The 21,632-nt window shown below is 40.5% G+C and overlaps 2 protein-coding genes across 4 annotated transcripts; one reads left to right on the top strand and one right to left on the bottom strand.

The window, feature by feature from the left end:
• Positions 1 to 10,962, bottom strand: pyroxd2 (pyridine nucleotide-disulphide oxidoreductase domain 2). 2 transcript variants are annotated; one of them, XM_005913898.3, is made up of 17 exons: positions 10,790 to 10,962; positions 10,438 to 10,457; positions 10,254 to 10,347; positions 6,144 to 6,217; positions 5,880 to 6,035; positions 5,570 to 5,723; positions 5,396 to 5,457; positions 5,221 to 5,318; positions 4,981 to 5,122; positions 4,756 to 4,890; positions 4,604 to 4,676; positions 4,111 to 4,264; positions 3,297 to 3,448; positions 1,709 to 1,815; positions 1,212 to 1,332; positions 915 to 1,011; positions 1 to 101 (listed from the first exon to the last, which is right to left on the bottom strand). In XM_005913898.3, the coding sequence occupies exons 1-16, from the start codon at positions 10,911 to 10,913 to the stop codon at positions 941 to 943; spliced, it is 1,737 nt and encodes a 578-aa protein (XP_005913960.1). In that variant the 5' UTR covers positions 10,914 to 10,962; the 3' UTR covers positions 1 to 101; positions 915 to 940. The 2 variants fall into 2 exon arrangements, with proteins under 2 accessions (XP_005913960.1, XP_005913959.1); XM_005913897.2 differs by lacking the exon at positions 1 to 101 and having other exon boundaries at positions 150 to 1,011.
• A 4,305-nt stretch (positions 10,963 to 15,267) lies between these two features.
• slc25a28 (solute carrier family 25 member 28) lies at positions 15,268 to 21,258 on the top strand. 2 transcript variants are annotated; one of them, XM_005913896.2, is made up of 4 exons: positions 15,268 to 15,801; positions 18,011 to 18,239; positions 19,027 to 19,083; positions 19,484 to 21,258. In XM_005913896.2, the coding sequence occupies exons 1-4, from the start codon at positions 15,457 to 15,459 to the stop codon at positions 20,032 to 20,034; spliced, it is 1,182 nt and encodes a 393-aa protein (XP_005913958.1). In that variant the 5' UTR covers positions 15,268 to 15,456; the 3' UTR covers positions 20,035 to 21,258. The 2 variants fall into 2 exon arrangements, with proteins under 2 accessions (XP_005913958.1, XP_042080550.1); XM_042224616.1 differs by lacking the exon at positions 15,268 to 15,801 and adding an exon at positions 15,814 to 15,984.
• Positions 21,259 to 21,632: the final 374 nt, after the last annotated feature.

The following is a 21,632-nucleotide window of genomic DNA, read 5'->3' as shown; positions in this document are numbered from 1 at the left end:
CCCTTATCAGCTGGTAAAACAGTGATGTTGTGGTCTTTGCTCAGGGAAGCGACGGCCTTCTTTTCCTGTATCCTGTATTTCCTGTATCCCCCAAGAATATCCTTTCAGGGTGTGGAAAAGAAAAATCAACTTTAATTTGCATTAATAAGCTTTTAAGATATTTCTAAGCTGTTAAAATGATTTTAATACCCAACAAAAGATACATAGTAAAAGATTGAATTTAAAACCGATTAGGTCACATTTTGTGAGTTATCCACCATTAATTTCAGGACAGGACAGGGCATGTCTCACAGCAGAAATTTATTAAAACAGAATTGTATATTATAATGTGGGTAAAATACAATTGCTTCAAGCTATTTCTTTTGGAAAACACCTATGTTTTAGTATCATGACACTCTAAGCTGTGACATCAGCCCCAAGTGAAATAAATGCAACATAAGAAACAAACAATCATACATGGTTTAAAGGAAATTAGACATGGCTTCAGTTTATTTAAAAGTATTCAAATAGAGTAGTAAAATGTTCCTTTGTGCATGACTATCATCACTTCACAGTTTTTGTTAATTTAATTAAAACAAGAATTAGTTTTTCTAATAATACGTTTGCATTCAGTTTGCTTTGGTGGCATCAGTAATTTTCCAGTGGCTCACAGGTTGGTGTTGATTTTGTGTTTTTCCACTGGTAAACCTTTCACGTGGCCTTCCTGTCCAGACCTGTTTTATTGCGCTCTACTTGTCATTTTTAATCCCATGTCATTTGTATTATTACGTCAGTCATTTAACTATTAAATCATAATGATCTAATCATAAGTTAATCTAACAAGTGGCTGGTTTTTGTTGTAATATGACATTGATTTTTTTAAGCTAGTCACATTCACTCTAAAGAAATGTAGTGCATAGATAAGCGGACCACACATTGATAATGTTATCTGATAATGGCCTCAGCGACGTTTCAAGTCAGCGATGACGGTAAGGGCTGCATTCCAGCCAGGGGAACCCATCACACCCCCACCTAAAAATGACATATCGACATGGAAAAATTAGCCATCCTGGCCGTCATTTATCATCAGCAGTGAAGGCATGGGCACATCTTAAGATCAAAGGTTCATTAAGTGTGCTCTCTAAGACCAGCTAACATTGTATTTATTACTGTACAACATAATAAACAGCCTTATTTGCAATTCTGCGTTCAGCTGAGCATTAAAAGCAAACCTGGATGACAGCCACTGCCACACAGATAGAGCCCTTTAATTGGTGAGCGGTAGTCTGCGAGAGAGGGCAAGGGTCGTGTTAAGTAGAGCTGGTCCAGTGACATTGATCCATGGAAGATATTCTATAAAAACAAGACCAAAAGTTTAAATTCCCCTTTTGTTTTTCCTTCCAGGGCTATAAGTAGAAAAATAGCCCCCCTTGTGGTTAATTACTGTTTTCTTCATACAAAGGAGGCAGAAGCAAATGCAGTTAAGCGATTAAGTGTCACACAGTGTGTGAACTTTGATTCTGGCTCGTGCTGTAGTAAAGCTGCCTGTCACCATTAACTGCTTATACAACAGCCACGTCCCAAAGTAGGCAGTTAGTGACTGAACACTGAAAATAATGCAAATGACTTCCTTATCCAGTGAACAGCTGACTGTGTCAAACAAATAAGTGGTGTGTCAACATTCAAAGTGTTGCTCAGTGCTACAGCATCCACAGTGCATAGTATCTACCCCTCCAGTGAGCCCAAAGATCCTCTCCAGGTCAGGAGGGGCCAGGATGTCCCTGCCCACCACGGACTTTTTAAACCCAGGGGCGTATTGCTCTACCCAGTCAAACACTGAGGAGACAGAAACAGACATGCTTTTCACTCAAACACATTAATCAACATACACGACATTTAAAGAGTCCAATTCATTTGAATATTTTAATAATTTTGGAGAAAATATATTCCTAAGATTCACCAGTCAATTTGTAAACTTGACTCATTGTTCCATTTAAACTGTAAGAAAATGTCTAAGAAAGTTCCCTTCAGTGTCATTGAAGCCTGCTACAGTGAGGCTTTAGAGCTTGAAAAGAAGGTAACTGGACTTCTTTAGGTTTTTTAAAGAGGGTTAAGGTCTCATCCAGGAGGCTTCTTCAGGTATTTAAATGCTAGCAGGTTTTATCCCATACATGAGCCAAGGTTTGACAAAAGGTGTTGCTCACTACAACCAGAGGTTTCAGGTGCACTGGAATATCATGCTTTGATAGTTCCTCTGATAGACCTGCTACATAAGTGATGACAATGTGGTTCCATTTCTCCCTCATTCTGTTTCTCCCTTGTTGGTTTCTCACCTTATTTTCGTGCATCTTTGCTGATTTGATGAAGGACCAGTTGGAGTAACCACATTTTTGGGGAGTTTTTTTTTACTTGCATGTGCTCCATTGTTTCCCTTTCTAGATAAGAGGGAACACTTTCTGCCTGGTGTTGCAGGTTCCTGATCACCCCAAGTTCACATTTCAGTAGGTGGTGGGAGTCAAAGAGTAGCTACTGGTGTGTGTGTTTTCAGTAAACTACAATTTTGAGGCTTCCATCCTCCTCAATGCACACAGCCAGAAATAGCAAACTATTAATCTTTGTATTTTCCCTTGTAAACTTTATGTTTCTATCCACTGAGGTCACATGAATACTGAAGGCTTCTACTTCTTAGATTTTGACCCAGGTGTCATCCACATATCTACTGTGGCTAGGTTAGGTGCTATTAATTTGAAAGAGCCAAAGAGCTTTACTTTTAACTTCCTTCATGGAAAGGTTGGCTATGGGAAGTCCATGGCAGTACCCAACCCCCCACACCAAAACAATAGTTGCATTTAACATACATGCTGCTGAGGTAGAAGTCTAACAGTGTACAAATCTGATCGAGGTAGGGCTGGTTCTGTTGTGTAAGGAGCTGTCTTGCTGTAATCAGTTTCTCACAGTCGCCACTGCCTTGGTTGCAGGTATATAAGTAAAAAGCAAGACCACATCAAAGGACACTATGGTTTCATGTAGATCTAGTGTACCTTCAAGGCTTTTTCTTTTGTGTTACCCACAAGCACAGCTGAGATGGTGCAAAGGTGCTTGGAAATGTTGTAGGTGGATGGGAGGTGGAACATCTTCAAAAAACTTCAAGAAGTCCAATCACCTTTAAGATCTTAAGACTACTATGAACTGGATGACTGTGAATCTAAACAAACATACTGCCATAGTAAGCTAGAACTAAATCTACCAGCAGTAAACATGTTTGGCACGCTCAAAACATTAAGAAGTCCAGAGAGTGGAGCATTTGTGTTTCTAACCAGTGTCTGCAAATGCCTCCCGGTCCTGGTCTGTCCACTCCCTGCCTTCTATATAATAGGGGGTGAATTGGGTAAAAAGTGACACCACATGGCAGCCAGGGGGAGCCAGAGTAGGATCCAGCACAGAGGGGATGGTCATTTCCACCATAGGCCTACAAGACCAGAGGAACATGATGCAACCAGATGATGGATTGACAAACATGTTGGATAAAGATTTTCTAAAGATATATTTGGGTGATAATGTTCAAGTAAGTGCTGACTGTGAATTCTTTTATCCTTAGCGGGTTGTAAACTAGTTCAAGGGTAAGTAAGTGTTATCTGTGAGATAAGGATACTGCACGTGGACTACTTATGTGAGTAACCTGGAAAAATATATGTTGAAAATACATAACCTAAAAAAATTGTATTAAACTATATGAGAAAGTATATTTTATTGTACAATCTCAAAGGTTTTAAGGTTGAAGTGCTAAACATTCACACTACTCACTTTAATACGTTCTACCATTTGCAACTACACAGTTAATCCCTTATCTCAGTAACAAGCGCCTAAAACTTTGCCCTGTATTTTCCAGTTCACTAAGAAGTGTACATGTGCACTGCACAAATCTGTGCTTGAACATTAACTAAAGCTAGTTTTCTTTTCTTCCCCAGAACATCCTTTGTAAGCCTTTGTAAAGGCTTATTCTATTCTATTCTATTCTATTCTATTCTATTCTATTCTATTCTATTCTTCCCTCAGTGGGACATTTCAGCTTGATTTGGCATGCACAAATCTGACATGCTTAAAAGAACACTTATGCGAAGACATGTTCACCTTGCTGAGGGTCGTTCATTTTTTGCTTCCTTATATGCTGTTTCCAAAACATCCACACTTTCGCAGTTCAGATGGATTGAGCACTGATGGTGTGGTCCAGGTTTATCACCTGGTGTGGGAGATGCTAAGAAGTTTGGCAACTTGTCTACTGCCACTGTTAAAAAAAAAAAAAGAAAGAAAGAAAGAAAGAAAGAAAGAAAGAAAGAAAGAAAGAAAGAAAAAAGAGATCACAACAGGTAAAATGACATGGAATCAGTGTATGTGCTTCATTTTCTTTCATTTTCTTAATAAACTTCAAATTTTGGTCGAGCGTGCAGAAGACACTGGAAGCTGAACAACTGTTGAGACCCAGTTTCTTCATAGGATTAAACATCTGATACAAAACCCACCAAAACAAACCATTTTTCCAAAGATGACTAAAAGATGTACGTTTTTACCTCAGTATATTATATTGCCAGTCTCAATTTTAAGTTCTGATTGATGAAAGACTCACCGTTGATCTTGGTAACAGGTGAAGTGTAGTCGATCTGGTCTACTGCTTTGATGAATTCTGAAGAAAGAGCAGACTGTAGTGATACAAGAGGTCAGAATAAGGGACTTTGTTCAGAGCTTTGCTTAGAAATGGTGTTCAGTTTTCTGAGTTACCTGTGGTGTCAGGTTTTTGAAGGTAATATATGGGGTAGCATTTGATAAAACAACTTTACTGTGGATTTCTGTGCCGTCCTTTAGCACCACACCCTTAGCATCACCATCTGAACCAACCAGGATCTGGCTTACATCCTGCCAAAGATAAATGGAAGAAGTTAGGGAAGCTAGAACATAATTTCCCATGAATCCATGAAATAAACAACATCAAATCAATGTGATTACCTTTTCTGTAAAGATGTCAACACCATAAGATCGAGCAGCACTAGCAATAGCCTGAGACACACCTCCCATGCCTCCTTCTACATAACCCCAGGCACCCTTTTCCTTCTCCACCTCTCCCATCACATGGTGCAAGAGAACATACCTGCAAGTCAAAACCATCAAGTCACTTGTAATTCTGTCCAGCTAGATCTAAGATTACGAGAGTTTGGTTGTCACAGGCTGCTGTAAAATGTGTCTCACCCACTGCCAGGATTACTAGGACTGGTCATGGCTCCTATTACACCATCAGTGGCCAGAGTGGCTTTCAGTGGCTCAGAATCAAACCACTGAGTGAGAATCTTTCACACAAAATACACGTTATCTATGCAATCTAAAAATAAGAGGAACTAATGTCTTTGTTTAATCGCTAACCAACCTTCATTATTGGAGCAGTTATGATTTCATAGAAGTCTGGAAGGTTTTTGCCCAGTTTTAGACCTTTGGATTAAGAGCCAGAAATATTAATGACTAAATTAATGCAGTATACAAATTAAGTACTTGCTAAATTTGGAGAATAAAAAATGTTTAAAAAATAAATAAACCAACCCACCACATTTGAAGATGGGCATCAGTGTTTTAGCTGCAGCCACCCTCCGTCTCAGTGATCCAGAAGTGAAACCTGGAATATCTACAGGTGGAGCATCCAGGAGAGGGTTCATAGCATCTGCTAGCCTCTCCAAGTGTGCAACAAATTCAGGATAAGCCTGTATGTATGTTGAGGAATAGGTGAAGATGTAGGTAAGCAAAGGTGTGTGGGATTGTATCACATAGAAATAAAGGTCCAACAAAGCAAAGAACATTTTTTTGGATCAGCCTAAATGAACAATTACTTATTATGTTTATTTTCAAACCTAAATCACCTTAGCATCCTTCTGTGAGAACTTGCTGATCTCCATCTGGTTGGTGGCCAGATCTGAGCCCAGAGTGAGAGAACGTGGAGGAGCACCTCTCACCCCTTCCTCCAACATGGGGGTGAAGGCATGAGGGTCTCTCATATACACCTTCAGCCCATGTTTCTGAATTTGTAGAAAAAGGGGAAAAAAATGATGAACTGCAGCAAGGCTAAGGACTGATATTATCTCATGATATCTAGAATCTTTCTTTGTGATTCTGGTTTTGTGTACCTTGAGCTCCAGGTCTCTGTATATGTGCGGTCTTAACAAACTGAGCAAGTAGGAACACCTAGAGAAGCGGAAACCTGCAAACCAATGTAATTTCTCTTAGAGGAGTAAAATTTTAGGTTACTTGGATAACCTACGGTTCCCAGAGTAGCATGAGTGCGATATCTCACTACGGGATGCACCTCCCTGCATGAAGCATGTCTCTTCTGTATCTCTACCAATCCTGATTGGCTGGTGATTGTAACGACCACGTCGGGCATAGCCTCCCACCTTTAAATAGGTTGCGCTATTAGATAGTCATTATTTAAGATAAGCACCTCTTCTTGCTTTGCCCCAGCACGAAAGGTTGCCTGGTAAGACGACTCACTCATGCTACTCTGAGAACTGGGGTTACGCAAGTAACCTAACGTTCTCTTTTCAAGCATTTGTTTCGATGTGTCACCATGGGAAATGGAGACTCCCGTATTGCCAGACAATAGTTATCTACTTTTATTTCAAGCAATCATGGCAATATATCTCCACCAGCAGTGCCGGTCCTAGCCTGTTTGGCTACTCCCTCTGCCCCCCCACCCCCCCACACACAGACAAAACATAAAGCTGTTGTACACACACATATATGAAGAGAGAGAGAGTATGCATAGTATGGGGTTCAGTTTGAAAGAAGCCCTGAAAGAAGAGAACTATTTGTGCAGGTGGAAAAGAACGAGGCATGCTCTGAGCATGTTCACTCTCTACTCTGACAGACAAACTGTCATTTTGATTGAGTCCAGAGATAAACTGGGGAATGTTATATGTTGTACTGGAGCCAACACAATCTTTTTGCTATTTATTATGAAGCCCAGGTGAGCCACGCCAGAAAGAGCCAGTCATCTAAATATGTTGCCAGACGAATGGCCCCTGTCTCAGCAGTGCTATCGCCACTTCTGTGTGCTTGTAAGGCTCAACACAGAGACAGAGCCTGTTGTTGCTGAAACAAAGTCTCCTTCCTCAGCAGCTTGGGTGTATGGGCTCCATACGCATATCAGCGAGGGGTCGATGGGGCAGCAGAGCCCTTACAACACACTCCAGAACATGGCAGGTGAATGGGAAATATTCAGCTTCTCCACCTGGGGTAACAGAGGAGGCTGTCAGGCCATTCTCTTCTTCCTCCCGGCATACTGACTGACAGGCTGTGTGGGTTAGCCCTTCAGTGGCCTGCCCTGATCTCCTGCCTGAGTGGGGGTACTGGTGGTGGCTGGGACTTCCTTCGTTTGGAGATAGCAAATTGATTGGGAAGCCAGACGAACACCTGTGTGAAGGTCTATCTCGGGGCAGGAGCAGGTGTTGACTCAGTTTTCCGGGGGAGGCAGAGCTTGAATGCCTCATCCTCTCTCTCATATTTCTGCTGAATATCCCATCAAGCACGATCGGCATGACCAAAATGTCCTCCTCCTCCCTCTCTGACAGGTTTGTCAGGTTGACCAATCTGGCTCGCTCGTGCAACGCCATCATCCCCATGGATTTTCTTGTAGCTTGGACGGCGCAGTGCTGCATGCTGAGTGAAATATGTGTGATCACAGTAATTTCTTCCCAGACATTTGGGTCAGGTCTGGTTGCCATGCCCCCACATAGCACTGGCTGGTAGGAAACAAAAATGGGGGAAACATTCAGTGCCATTACAGCTAAAAGCCACCGCTTTGTAGGCCCTCTCGGTCATGATGGACTGAAAGCAGTCTGCCTTCGATGGGAGTATGGGGCTCCTGGAGGAGGCTTTAGCCAGCCATAAATGGAGGTGGCCTGCAACTAGCGGCTCCATGTGGGGCATACAGAGTAGGCCGTGCTTCTCTATGCCCTCAAAATCCAGGGAAGAAGGCCCTTGCATGGCGCTGAACAGGAGGCCCTCCAGGAGGCAGTTACCTCTTCCAGCAGCACCAGGAAGACTGGGAGACTGGGAGTTCTCTTCAGAGAACCACTGCGGCTAGGCCCAGCTGTGAGCCCCAGCCTGTGGTTCAGTTTCCGTGACTCCCTCCTTGTCACCACCAGTGACCACTTCCAGTGGTATGACACCCGATCTATGGTGACGATTTGGGTTCAGGAGAAAACAGCTATGGGAATTAGCTAACACTCCTGTCTGTGGAAAGTTAAGCTAGTTAGCCCTAGAAGGTTGAGATGTGGCCCGAAATGAGGAGAGGATTGTGAATAATGTCTATGTAGTAACCAGTGATGTAACGAGTAATCTAACCAATTACTATTCCTATCGTTACAACGCCGTTACTGTTACTAACAAGAAAATGCAGCGCAGTCGCATTGCTATTTTTCAACAAACAGATGGTTGAAGCTGTGTTCAGCTTACCGCATCTTATATCAGTTGCACGGAAGTAGCTGTCTACATAAGTAATCTGGGCGCTACAGCTTTAAGCAGCTGCGTGCGCCCCCGACGGCGGCAATCACTTTCTGGCAGACGATCACTTTTTGGCACAACACCTGGAGCTAAGGGGCAAAACAATCGCATGAGTGCTGCTGTTTGACTGAGGAAGAATCGTGCTAAGCCAATCACAACTACTTTAAGATGACAAAGCAACAAGGTGATATATACCAGTTTTTAAATTGTGTTGATAGGCCACGTAAAACCAGAGTCATGATAAACAATATATACGCAGCGTTTTTTCCTGAATAGTTTCGTCACGTTTACTATCTAAGGACAGCAAGCACTCTGCACTCTCTTGACCAAACAAAAAAACAGCCCATTTGTGTTGGTGGAAAAATGCACCATGTCGACCAATCAAAAATAATATGGCAACATGACATTTGGTTGTTTAGGAAGAGGGGGAAGTTTTAGGAGTGATGGCGAGTGAGAGAGAGAGAGACTGTAGAAAAAGAGAGCGAGCGAGTTTTGAGATGTGAGAGATCTGTGACGTTTAGTGTGTTTGGGTTGTGTAGTTAATGTGTTGTCTTGTGTAGTTAGTGTGTAGTGTTGTGGATAGTTTTGTGTTGTGTGTCAGAACAATGAGGCGACTGCTGTCTCCAGGTAAAAAACAGGAGTGATACACCTGCTGCTGTCAGACCTGCAGGTATCAGGCTGTGATGTTCTCCTTTAAGGTGGACAGAAATTATGTTTTTGGAGTCGCACAAATAATGTGTGGCATCTTATTGAATGCAGAACAGCTGATTGTTATGTAATTAGTTTGAAATGGTTATTTTAAAAAAAGGTAAAAGGTAAATGGCTGCAAATAACTTTGTTGTTTGCAAAACTTGTGCATAGGATTTTAAAATTGACAATTGCATTTAAAGTTATGGAAGTTATGAAATATGATTCAATAAACATGTTTGTGGTTGTTACAGTAAAAAATATAACTTTTTCTACTCTGATTTTATGTTTTCTGTCTGATTTTAAATCAATTGTGTTAATACAGTATGTCAAAATGAAAACATAACTGTAAATTCAGGTACGTGAGGTTGTGCTGAAAAGAATGATACCAAACAAGGCAAAGTAAATAGTTTTTAAAGGTGTAATGTAGAGGTAAAATCAAAAGTAGTAAAAAATGGCCAATTATACCCTGGACCCCAGAGGGTTAAACATTTTTTTTAAAAGTAACGCAATAGTTACTTTTCAAGTAATTAATTACTTTTACAATATTGTAACTCAGTTACTAACTCAGTTACTTTTTTGAAGAAGTAACTAGTAACTATAATTAATTACTTTTTCAAAGTAACTTGCCCAACACTGGTAATAACGTAAGCTATTTCAAGGTTGGTGCCGATCAGGATTGGTGGACTAAGATACATGCTCCTCCTTCTGAGGAATACACAGGAAGGTACATCCCATAGTGAGACATCGAAACAAATGCTAGGAATGAGAACAGTACGTGACATAACACACATTTAATAAATATTAAATAAAGCAATTACCAGTAAAGGGTGAGTTCACCCAAATAAGAGAAAACCTGTATTTCTTCAAACAATTAGATAGTTTCCATAAAAATCAGTGTGTGATTCTTCAGTGTCACTGTGACTAGTTTTTCAGTGGAGGAAATTCTTGCACCCCAAAATTAACAAATGTATTTTAAGTTTAAGAAACAGAAACAAATATATACTTTTTTTTTTATATTTAATTGAGCTAGAAGTCAATCCTACCAGGGAAGATTTCCTCTGAAACAGCTGCACCTCCCAGCACATGTCTGCGTTCCAGCACTGCTGCCTGCAGACCTCCCTTCTGAAGATATGTAGCCTACAGGCATACAAAGCACACATCACCTTCACCACAGTACTGAAACCTTACTGCAAAAGCAGGTGTTAGGAAGTAACTATGTAAACTCACTGCCACCAGTCCGTTGTGTCCTACAAAGAGATGTAAAATACGCAATTTAAAACCGATTCCGATGCATGAAGTTTCAAAAAGTTGTTCCATAATTAGGTTTTTAAAATATTTTGTGTATACAGTGTTCCCTGCAGTAATGAGTTCAAAGTTGAATAATTAAGATTAAACTATGCACAGCCGTAAACGGAGTAAATTCAGTTATCTTGGAATGCAATATTTATTTTACTACGAAATTACCTTATTTATACTACAATCCTACAAACTCAGATTTATCGTTTTTGCAAAATCTATCGCCCGTTATTACAGTATACGTCGCTCTCTGCATTTCTTTCCTACAGTCCACAAATCTCACCTCCACCGATGACCAATGCGTCGTAGTTTGATTTTAAAGCAGTGTGACTTGACCTGGAGCCTGTCACTGTACCCGCAAGGGTCACAGCCCTCCACCATCGGTTAGCCAACGCTGCTGGAGCCATGGCAGGAGTTTGGACTTTTCCACTTCAATCCCTCCCTCTTTTGTGGTGAAGTAGATCCGGGTTTCATACTGGAGGCGACCCTTTATGGACCTCATCAGTTAGGGAAATAGATACAGAGATATGGAAGTAAACTATAGTAGTTATATGATGTATAATGGTTCACTTCTGACGTATTGATAAGAGAGGGAGTGAAATGACACATGAACTTTGCACAGATAGCTAATGTGGTATTTCTGTCACATGAGGCAGTTTTTATACACTTTGAGTTTACGCTGTTACAGTTAAAGTTTAGTACACATCCTTCTTCTGCCCTGATACTGGTTACGCCCATAGCAGAAATACTAGGATACATAAAATACATTTTAATGTGGATATTTATTCGATTTAAAGTCACAAAATGACCAAAGTAATTTTAAAAAAGAAAACCAAACGTGTTGGTGTTATTCTGGAAGTGAACACATGGTGGCGGGGTTGTTCCATTAATATCAGGTTTAACAGTTCGCGTCAGCACATCGGTAATATGCACTGTATGTATTGTACGTACAGTTCAAAAGTGGGGAGACTCACTAACGAATTGAAAAGAGCAGCATTGTATATAGTTTTTTATTTTATTTACAAGGATCTTGACTCTGCTCCCTGCTTCAATTTAAACACAGTAGCATACTTTCAATATCAAGTCACAGGACACATTAACATTACCTCTAATTCACTGGTTCACTTGTTTTGAATGTTTTTGCTGGGCATAAATGTGATAAGCTTAAAAACAAACAAACAAGCAAAAACTATGAAGCTACATTCTCTGATTTGACTGGGATATTTTAAAGGTTATGTTCATTTATCTCAAACTACTATTGCAAATGGGTTTTTTTTTTCTTAATTTGTGATCATGTATTATCTATTATCTATATGGTTCTTTGTAAACAGGTCTCTCTTGAAAAATAGATTTTGATCTCAACTACAATCTGTTTAAATAAACAATTTAATAAAAAATATTAAATATAAAGTCTTTCTTATACTGACAGGCAGAACTTGGGAATTTGCAAAAATCAGATTTTTTTTTAGTATGTAAAAAGCTGAAAGGATTAAATTGATTAATTTCACTTAATTTAAAAATTCAATATGAAAAGTATGATAATCCAGAAGTGTCATCAGTCTTGGCTGGTTTGTGGCTGTATTTGAGTTATCTCACTGTACGGGCTCACATTAAGAGCTTTAAGATGAGCTCTTAACACAGAATAGTTTCCTAGTGCTGCTGTTGAGGATGTCATGTTGGCCTAGTGGTTCATTCACCTTGCATTAATGGGATAAGAGGCCATACATCATGCTATGAAACAATCCAGGGAGTAAATGGAGCAGGAGAAGGAGATCTAAGGAAGGGAGGGTGTTAAATGGTACAAAAACAACCGAACACAGCAGAATATAAGCAAGTTATCTTCTCATCTTGTCCATATAATTTTGATTTTTGACTATGTTTTGCTTAGACAGTGTAAAATAATTCCTGAGGTTTATATAGATTGTGCACTCTCTTGGTAGGGGAAATGAAATGATGTGTTATGGTGATCTAGAGTTTCCCGCTAGACCTAACATGCCTCTCCCCCGGTGTATTACAGTAGCATTAGTTTCATGGAAGAGAAATGATCCAGATATGCTGTCTGCTTGGTTTTCCTTTAAGGAACGTCTGCGGTAAATCATCCAATCAACCTTAACTAGATCAGAAGATCAAGGCAAGAGATTTTCTTCTTGTAAGCAGAAATTAACACTTCATTCCCCTTTGTCGGCAGAAATTTAACACTGATGCCCTTAGAGGCTCTCCCAGGCAATAAAGGAGAAAATTCAATTATGCTATAACTGCTCCGCACCAAAACACAATTAGCCCATTTTATGGAAAAAAAAGTGATTCATGTGCCTCCAGGCAGAGTGGTTCACTAGTGAAGATGTTAGAGCTCTCAGCATTTACAATAATTTAATCATAAACTACTGTCTCAAAGCAGTCCATGAAGGTGGAGAGTGAGTATATGACGTTCTTTTACTTGATGTATCAAATTAAAGACGCTTTTAATGTTTATGATGAAGTTCACTGTTAATGAACAAGAAAAGCAGAATCAACTTTGTCACATGACAATAACAAATATTCTCTTTATTACCCTGTCAATAATTTACAATTTGTAATTTTTCAAAGAAGGAAAGCCCTGTTTTCACTTTAGTCAATTTTAAATGTGCTAGAAGAATCAAACTTACTTATTTTAGAGTTTGGACATAAAAACTGATCGATCGATCAATCAATTGTTATTACATACGTAATGGTCCAGAATTAAAGGGAAACAAAACTAATAAGAAAATCACAATGTCAAAAACACAAAACAAACAACATTAAATGAATGAAATCAAATAAATATTGATAATTTTCTTGCAAAAATGCAACAATTGCTGTTCTCCCTCAGGTTGCCCAGTCAAACGCTCAAAAGCTGACATTTATCAACAACAAAAAAAAGTCTGTTATATGCTAATATTTGAATTGTTTTTGCAACTTTATCATTTTGTGAAATGGGATAAAGAAATTGTGAACCATTCAATAGTGTTACGGACACTACAGATTACTAATCTGCAACTACTAAATGTTGCAGTTAAACCCTGTAAACTGTAAACCTTTGGCAAATGTCTTCATTTCGATATACAAATAAATGTTAAGTAACACAACCTCAATTTGGATATTATCTTGGAATAATGGAAAAGATGATCATTTCCACATTAATGTTTAATGGAAAGCAAGTATATATAAGTGAAAGTTTACTGAATATCAATTTATTTGTACTTAAATATTGTCTATTTTAAAATCTGACATAAAATTGAGTAAAACATATTGAAATGTTTCTTATTCATGTGCATAAAACCATTATGATGTTTGCACATCATTTACTGTTATGGACACTACAGCCTACATGCTGCACATAACTCCACACCACAAATCTGTAACATCATTTATCCCTATGCTCGCAGCAATGTCTGTAGAATGGGATAAATATGTATTTTAAATAATTAATTGTGGTAATGTAATGTGTCTATTTTCTGTTGCATCACTGAAGTCATACAGTCCTGTAGACAAAGTTGACAACTTCACACATAACATTTTGATATCAAAAAATATATATAATCAAGTGATATGTGCCCTACATAATATGATCATATAATAAACAATACGTTCTTAATAATTAACAGCCTTATGTTTCATATGACATTATAACAATTGCTTAAAAAGATTAAAAATTAGCATAGATTTGCAAAAAATGGTTTCATAGTTGGTAAACATCCCATGCTTGATATAATCCAGCCTACAAAAGAAGCATAATTATCACTACAATCTTTTTTTGCACATGGAAATGTGTTACAGAATAATTTGTAGGGTATTTGCATATATATTAGTGCTCTCAAAATTAGTGATTAATATTATTATTATTATAGTGATTATTGTGTAGGTCAACTATGGGATTGAATGGAATCCTGCAGCATGTGGCCTCTGTGGTTTGGGTTTATTCAAAAGCATCCAACAGACACTGGTGTTTAGAGGCTGGGTCAGCCCCTCTGAGGTGGTCCTCAAGCAGTTTTTGCAGGGAGAGTTGTGGCTCTTGCTTCTCATGATGGCCACAGCCACCGAGGACTATCATTTCCATAGGGATGTGTCTAGTCTCCAACAATTCGGGTAGGTGTTAAATGTCAAAGTGACCTAAGTGGCATGTCACTTTGATACTAGAACTCAAAGTTTTCCAACAGAACACTGCATTGTAATGAGAAGATCAATTACTTCTGAACCTTATCAATGATTGGTGTGTGTTAGTGGGCTGAGCCTCACACGGACATTTTTTAAGCACTTTTAACACAATTCTTGTTATTTAGTTCTTTATGTCGACTGTTATTACATACACAGTCTCTTCAATTTAGCAAATAATACCGATCTAAATGTTCTTGTATCCTATCAAAAGGTTTTCCAGTATTTTTTAAGAGAAGAAACACAGATTGCAGTTTGTATTTTAGACAACACCACAAATCACACTAGGACAGCAACAAAAGTGACAACAAAAACTGTGAAATAGTGACCCTGGCCCATTTATCTTGTAATCACGCGTGTCTCGGTTTGCTCACAGCCAATAAAACATTTTGAGGCTGACCTACAGTGATCTTTTGATGGCTTGCACAGATGAGCTACCATGTAGCAACACCTCAAGTCAAACGCCACATGACCGGATTTGAAACGCTCATCAAAATCCAATCATGAGGGGCATGGATATCATCCAATGGTGTGAGGAGTACTTGGCTATCGTAACCAATCAGAGATTGTTTCCTCATCGCGGCCTGTGGTGGGGCTCGCTGTGCGTTTGCCGTCACGGCCTCCCTTTCCTGGCTCCCGCTGCTGTCAGGGGTAGAGGAGGGGAGGGAATGGTGTAGCAGGGAAGTAACTGTGAAAGCTCCCCAAGGGAATGTAAAAGTTTAAGGTCCACGACCAGCCGTGCACGCGAGCCAGAAGACTTAACACATCCCCTCGTTTCTCATGGAAACAGATGGATTTGTGAGGAGGCGTCGGATGACAGCGGAGACCACAGGGAATGATCCCGGGGTTGCAGGAGCCTCTGCCGGGGCAGAAGTTCGATGGCTTGGGGGCAGATTCTGGGGAGTTTCAGAAAGTATCGTGGGAAGCCTGACACCCCGGATCGGAGGGGAAACTGAAATACAGACTGTTGATTTGATCCGCAGTGCACAAGATGCACAGTCAGAGGACTCTGAACCGGACTATGAGGGTTTGCCACAGGGAGCTTCCACTAGCACCCACATGTTGGCTGGAGCTGTGGCCGGGATAATGGAGCACTGCCTCATGTTCCCCATCGACTGTGTTAAGGTAGCACGGCTCACTGGCTAACCAGCAAAACCACAACTTTCTGTGATTGTTGAATGCTTCGTCTCCGTAGTCCCTGGTGTGGTCTGGGGTTACCATTCATGTAGCCATCACGCATATTAGCATAGCCCATTAGCTTGCTCGCTAACCCAAACACGCCGCAGAGCTGGCTGCTATGAGGACAAGGTCAGTCGGCTCAGTTAGCGTTTAACAGCCGTATTAGCTTATTTGTTAGCATGCTGTTACAGCGTCAACCTGAGTGCGAATAACGTAATAAGTTGTTTAGCCGCCATTCAAGTCAAAAAGGAGTAGCTTTGTGTAACTAATAACGTAATTATCAAATCAGTCTGCTGTCAAGAGTTTCAGCGGATGTAATGTTACGTAACTGCACGTTTGTGCGAGCAAACGGGGAACCACTTGCTTAATTAAAGAGGTGTTAAGTTAAAGAGAATGAGTCAGCCATTCCAAAAATAACAATGGAGGAAATGTGTACTCTGTGTTTACAAAAACAAGTTGTTCTCTCTTGCAACTTACGCCCTTCCGGCTTTGACTATTACAAGATAGAAGACAATTTGCCCCTTCTCCCCCCACAGTGGAGCAGCTGCTTTCCCAGAAACCCAGTGAAAAAAGCTGCCTGGAGCAGCAGAGCAACTCCCTCACTCATCCCCCCAAAAAAGATATTTTACTGCATGAATCATGCAGCTTCAGTGAACCAAGATTTGTTTTATTTTGTGCCACACTGGCCCAAAGAGGTCATTGTTACAGCCAAGAGGAAGGCGGCCACAAAGTGGTTTCAGGACACTGAGCTGTGTTTGGCAGGCAGAATATCGCCACTCTCACTTCATCCGTGTCTTTCACCTGTAGCGCACTCAGGCCAGTTACAGGCCTGAACCTGGATGAGGACATTTTTATTTTTTTTATTTGTATAGTTTCTTTTGTGGAACTAGTGTAGCTCAGCATTTTCCCAACCAAGTCACACATGAGATCTGGCTAATTGAAATGCAGCAAAGTGCAGTCAGGGAGTACCTGCACACTAAATACTGGACACCCTTAGTAGAAGCATGAATTTGTTTACATATTAGAAGTAAAATCATCAAACTTTTTTAAAAGTAGTGTTTAGTATGCATTTAGCATTAGAATTGTATTTTTGCAGAGTAGCTATACCAAAAAAATCTTTCCCTCGCGCACATAAGCCTTTCTCTTAAGTACTGTAAATAAAGTTCTGAATAGGCTGGCATTTAGTCATTCTTGTATCGTAAATCCCAGTAATTTGCTGCGGCTCTGAAGAAGTGTGCTACACTTTAGAGTATTTGACTCTCTAGTCAATGAAAAATGAAACCCAAAACAACCCTTTGTTGTTTTTTTTCCTCAAAGAATGGATGGACTTGTTACAGCATAGCATTACAAAGGTCATTGCTTTGTAGTTATATAACCACAGGCTATAGATAAACAAAGCAAACCTACAGCTGGTGAGGACTCCACACATGTGTATGTGTCACGACAATGAGTGACTGAGGATATTTCAGTCTCTTTGCAATACCCTGCTAATACTACAAGTGTGTGCACTGACTTTGTGTGCAGTATGCTCATAGCATTGCTCTGCAGAGCTGTGCATGGACACAGTGGGGTTTAAGTTTGTCCATTCAGCTGGAAGTTTGGTATTTAGGAGATTATGTTGCTGTTGGTGCCTTGGAGACAGACACAATCATCTAGTCCGCTCATGCAGCCTTCTATAAATATCACATACCAGGTGATTTAAACATTAATTGTTTGCGCTTGTCTTTTAATGTGTCTATATAATCGATCATCCACCTGTGTGTGAGTGTGTGCAAGGAGGAAAAGAGAAAGGTGTGTTTCAGGGTCAGTGGGAAAAGAAGCTTAGAGGAAGTCAGCTTATGTCCCTTTGTGACCCTGGAGCTTGTAACTGCATACTTCCTTGTATTCATTTATGCATGTACACCAAGATACACCCCACACAATGTCAAATACCTCATTTCCCTCATTTAACCCGTCATTCACAATGCATTCTATTCAGAGCTGTCTTCATTGTCTTCTTAGGCAGACATATGGAACAAGTTCAATTATGCATTCTATCCTATTTTTAGATCAGAATCAGGTCAAACGCCGCAAACATATCGCTTAATTCTAAGTTAATAGTGGACAGGATAGTGGCACACTCTGCTCACGTTTCTATTTGCCATTTCTTTCGCAGACACGAATGCAGAGTCTTCAGCCCGACCCTGCGGCCCACTACAGGAATGTGATGGATGCTCTTCGCCGGATTGTAGCCACAGAGGGAATCTGGCGGCCATTGAGAGGCTTGAATGCAACAGCTATTGGGGCGGGTCCTGCCCATGCCCTGTATTTTGCCAGCTATGAAAAACTCAAAAAGACTCTAAGTGATGTGATTCATCCAGGGGCTAACAGTCATTTGGCTAATGGTACCATAAAACATCCATACACAGTTTATGTTATAAATTAATAGATCGTGTATAGCAATCTTAGCCATGAGATCACTGTAACCGGTTGATATTTAGGACTTTCCCGACTCAAAGAGTGTTGCCAAATGCCCTCGTCTGTGAAGCTGCTGACTCAGCCTAATCTGTGTGCTGCCTGACCAGTCCAAAAAACCCCCTGGCAGGACATCAAATCGGATAAACGCTTTTCATAGCTACAGTTGTACACTGTAAAGAAAAGCCAGGGACAGCTGTCGGCCACTCAGTGGCTTCAAGGAAAGTTAAATAGTGGATGGGGTAAAGCTAAGCCATCTCAACTTAAAAAAAAGAAATAAAAAATGTCAGCCATTACCTTGTTCTTCCTACACTCTCTTTCTTCTGTTTCAGTTTAATGGGAGGCTGGGTAAGTCCTCTTTCTCCCATCTCATCTACCTTTTTCCCCCTGTTAGTCATCTTTTATTAAGCTTAGGCTTCTGATTGAAATCCCTCAAATGAGAAATAAGCTGGCTTATCCACTAGGTGTCTCTCTTTGCTTACATTTTGCTTTACAAACCATGGTCAGAAATGTTCTTTTACACCAGCAGTTTCTTAAATTTCCAGAAATTCTGCTGTGAGTTGCTGTTTTGAGCTGGAATTTTAAAAAAGCATAAGCTGTGCTGAGGTCAGATGGGTTCTGTTGCAAGTGAAAATTCTCTTCTGCAGTCTCTTCTAGTTTCCTATTTTGCCGTAGTTATCTGAATGTGTAGTGACTTCCGAAGTGTGTTTGTTTCAGGAACAGCTGGGTGTGTGGCCACACTGCTTCACGACGCAGTCATGAACCCAGCTGAAGGTAAGGGCAGCATTTTGAGAGTTAAGATGTGTATATATATTTTTTTTCTATTTCAAAACAGCAGTTTTGGGTTTCAGTAAGGAAACCTACAGGTGCCACACCTGGGCCAACTATCTTCACATGTTGGCCGCAGCCCTGTAGCTTCACATAGTCACTTTCACAGCTGTCTGTAGACCACCTGCCCAAACATGTCAGTAGAAGGACACTGGTCTGAGCTCATTTGCAGCTGTTAGATGGCTTGCAGCTGTCTGAGGAATTACATACTATGTCTTTGTATATGTTGTATGTTTATTCTCTTAAGGATAGCTTTACTGCAGGTGATGGTTTCCTAATTTTTCGTTTCTTTTTCCTTGTCTTTCCACCTTTGCGCTACCATCTTTGGACACCATGTTTCCCTCAGTTGTGAAGCAGCGAATGCAGATGTATAACTCGCCCTATCGTGGCGTGTTGGACTGTGTACGTGCAGTGTGGCAGAAAGAGGGCCCTACTGCATTCTACCGCAGCTACACCACCCAGCTCACTATGAACGTGCCCTTCCAGGCGCTCCACTTCATGACCTACGAGTACCTTCAGGAGCTGTTAAACCCTCACAGACAGTACAATCCCTCATCGCACATGTTGTCTGGGGCTTTGGCCGGAGCGATCGCAGCCGCATCCACCACGCCTCTGGATGTCTGCAAGACCCTGCTCAACACCCAGGAGTCTCTAGCCCTTGGCTCCATGTCTTCCGGCAAAGGAGCCCACAGACACATCTCAGGCCTGGCCCATGCCTTCCGAACAGTATACAGGCTGGGCGGCCTGCGGGGCTTCTTCAAGGGAGTCCAAGCGAGAGTCATCTACCAGATGCCCTCAACAGCCATCAGCTGGTCAGTCTATGAGTTCTTCAAGTATGGACTCACCAAGCACCAGCACAACAAGAGGAGAACACAACAGATGGAAGCTGAGATGTAGATGCCTCTGTGGTGTAATCTACTCTGAGCTCTTTCTACAAGGAGATATTAATGTGCACATAGTATCTCACTAAAATCCACTTCAGTTTTCCCAATCCCATTCAGACATAGCAGATAAGAAAGACATCCTCAAAGGCAGTTTGAGTTGATATATTTCTTTACCACTCAAGAATAGATATTGTTTAAGTCACAGGACAACACCGTGATGTAAAAGCGAACCAGCTGATCTGGAGAAGTTTTCAAACTAGCATCCTCTGATTCTTGAAGCTGAGGCTGTAAGGAGTTCTAAGCTGAAAGAATAGTCAGCAGGGGGCAGTAGTGTTACTTTGTTGCCTCTAGTAGTTCTGTAGCTTTGCTGTCCTAGAACTGGATTTTTATTTTTCCCATCCAGAGTTTGAGTTTGCAAATAACTGACTCGTGATCCAGATCCCTCATAACAGACAGAGCGTTCAGTTCTTAATTCAGCATCTTAAGCAATCAACTTAAAGCAAGAACATCTACATTTATTTCCTGAAAAGTGTCACTGTCCAGAAACCTTGAGACAATAAACCAAACTTGGCCAAAGCTGCAACTCAAGTTGAGAGAGAGTATGTTTTCCCCTATAAATTAACTTGAGACTCCACAGATTAGGAAAGAACATCTTAGTTTCTACAGATTGAGGTAGCCCCCCTTTTTTTGCAGGCAAAGTAATTAAAAAATAGTGAATCTACTTTGTTTTTTCAAATATCAGTGTTAACACTTTTGCTTATGATTTAATTGGGCAAAAAATACAAACGTTTAGATGCTCCCAGGTGTCAGAATTGTGTATTTAAATAGTTTTTGGTCATTTTCATAACTCAAATCTTATTTTATTTCCAGAACATATATTATTGTTTTCCCTAATTCTGTAATTAGTCACGGTCTACCTGTTTGGCAGAGGACACCTTTAAAAAAAGAAGAAGAAGACCTTTATGTGCATTAGCTGGCATTAACAGTCTTGTAAACAACAGAGCTTCATTGTTTGCGCTCAACAGAAAAGGTTGTGTACATTATGCTGTATCCAAAAGAGTCTCAAGAGGCTAGTTATACAACTGTACCCACACTGAATACACTTTAATGCAAGCTGTCATTCTTATTGATTGATGTCTGATTGTTTCTGGCACTGAATTGCACTTGTGGAATAAAGACCCAGCAGTCGGGCTCTATTCACTGTTATTAAAAGGTGGGGAGCCCAACTTTCTTTAAATGTTTTATTTTTTTCCAGTGTGTGTGTGCACACTTTGCAAGAGAATAACTCAATACAAAGGTGTGAAGCTCATATTCATGGACCACACACAGCCCACTTTTATGTTAAGTGGGTTGGAGCAGTGAAGTCCTTACATAAAACCAATAAATGAGGCATTTATTAACAAAAAAAAACTGAGAGAGAACATGGTGGTAGGACTCCATTCACCTTCTTTTATTGTGGTATGGAAGCCCATAGCTAATGTTCTTATCAGTAAGAACTCATAAGTAACTGGAAAGCTCTCATGAATGTATTCTTAACAACTTGTAACACAATGCTTGGTGCCATGCTCCTCTGAAGTTTACAAACTTTGCGGAGCCATCTGTTGGGCCAGA

Source organism: Haplochromis burtoni, unplaced genomic scaffold, assembly GCF_018398535.1.
Source record: "Haplochromis burtoni strain Fernald_Lab_line unplaced genomic scaffold, NCSU_Asbu1 Contig_7, whole genome shotgun sequence".
Taxonomy (NCBI): Eukaryota; Metazoa; Chordata; class Actinopteri; order Cichliformes; family Cichlidae; genus Haplochromis; species Haplochromis burtoni.
The sequence above is the reverse complement of the archived record's forward strand: the minus strand, read 5'-3'. Positions and strand labels throughout refer to the sequence as shown.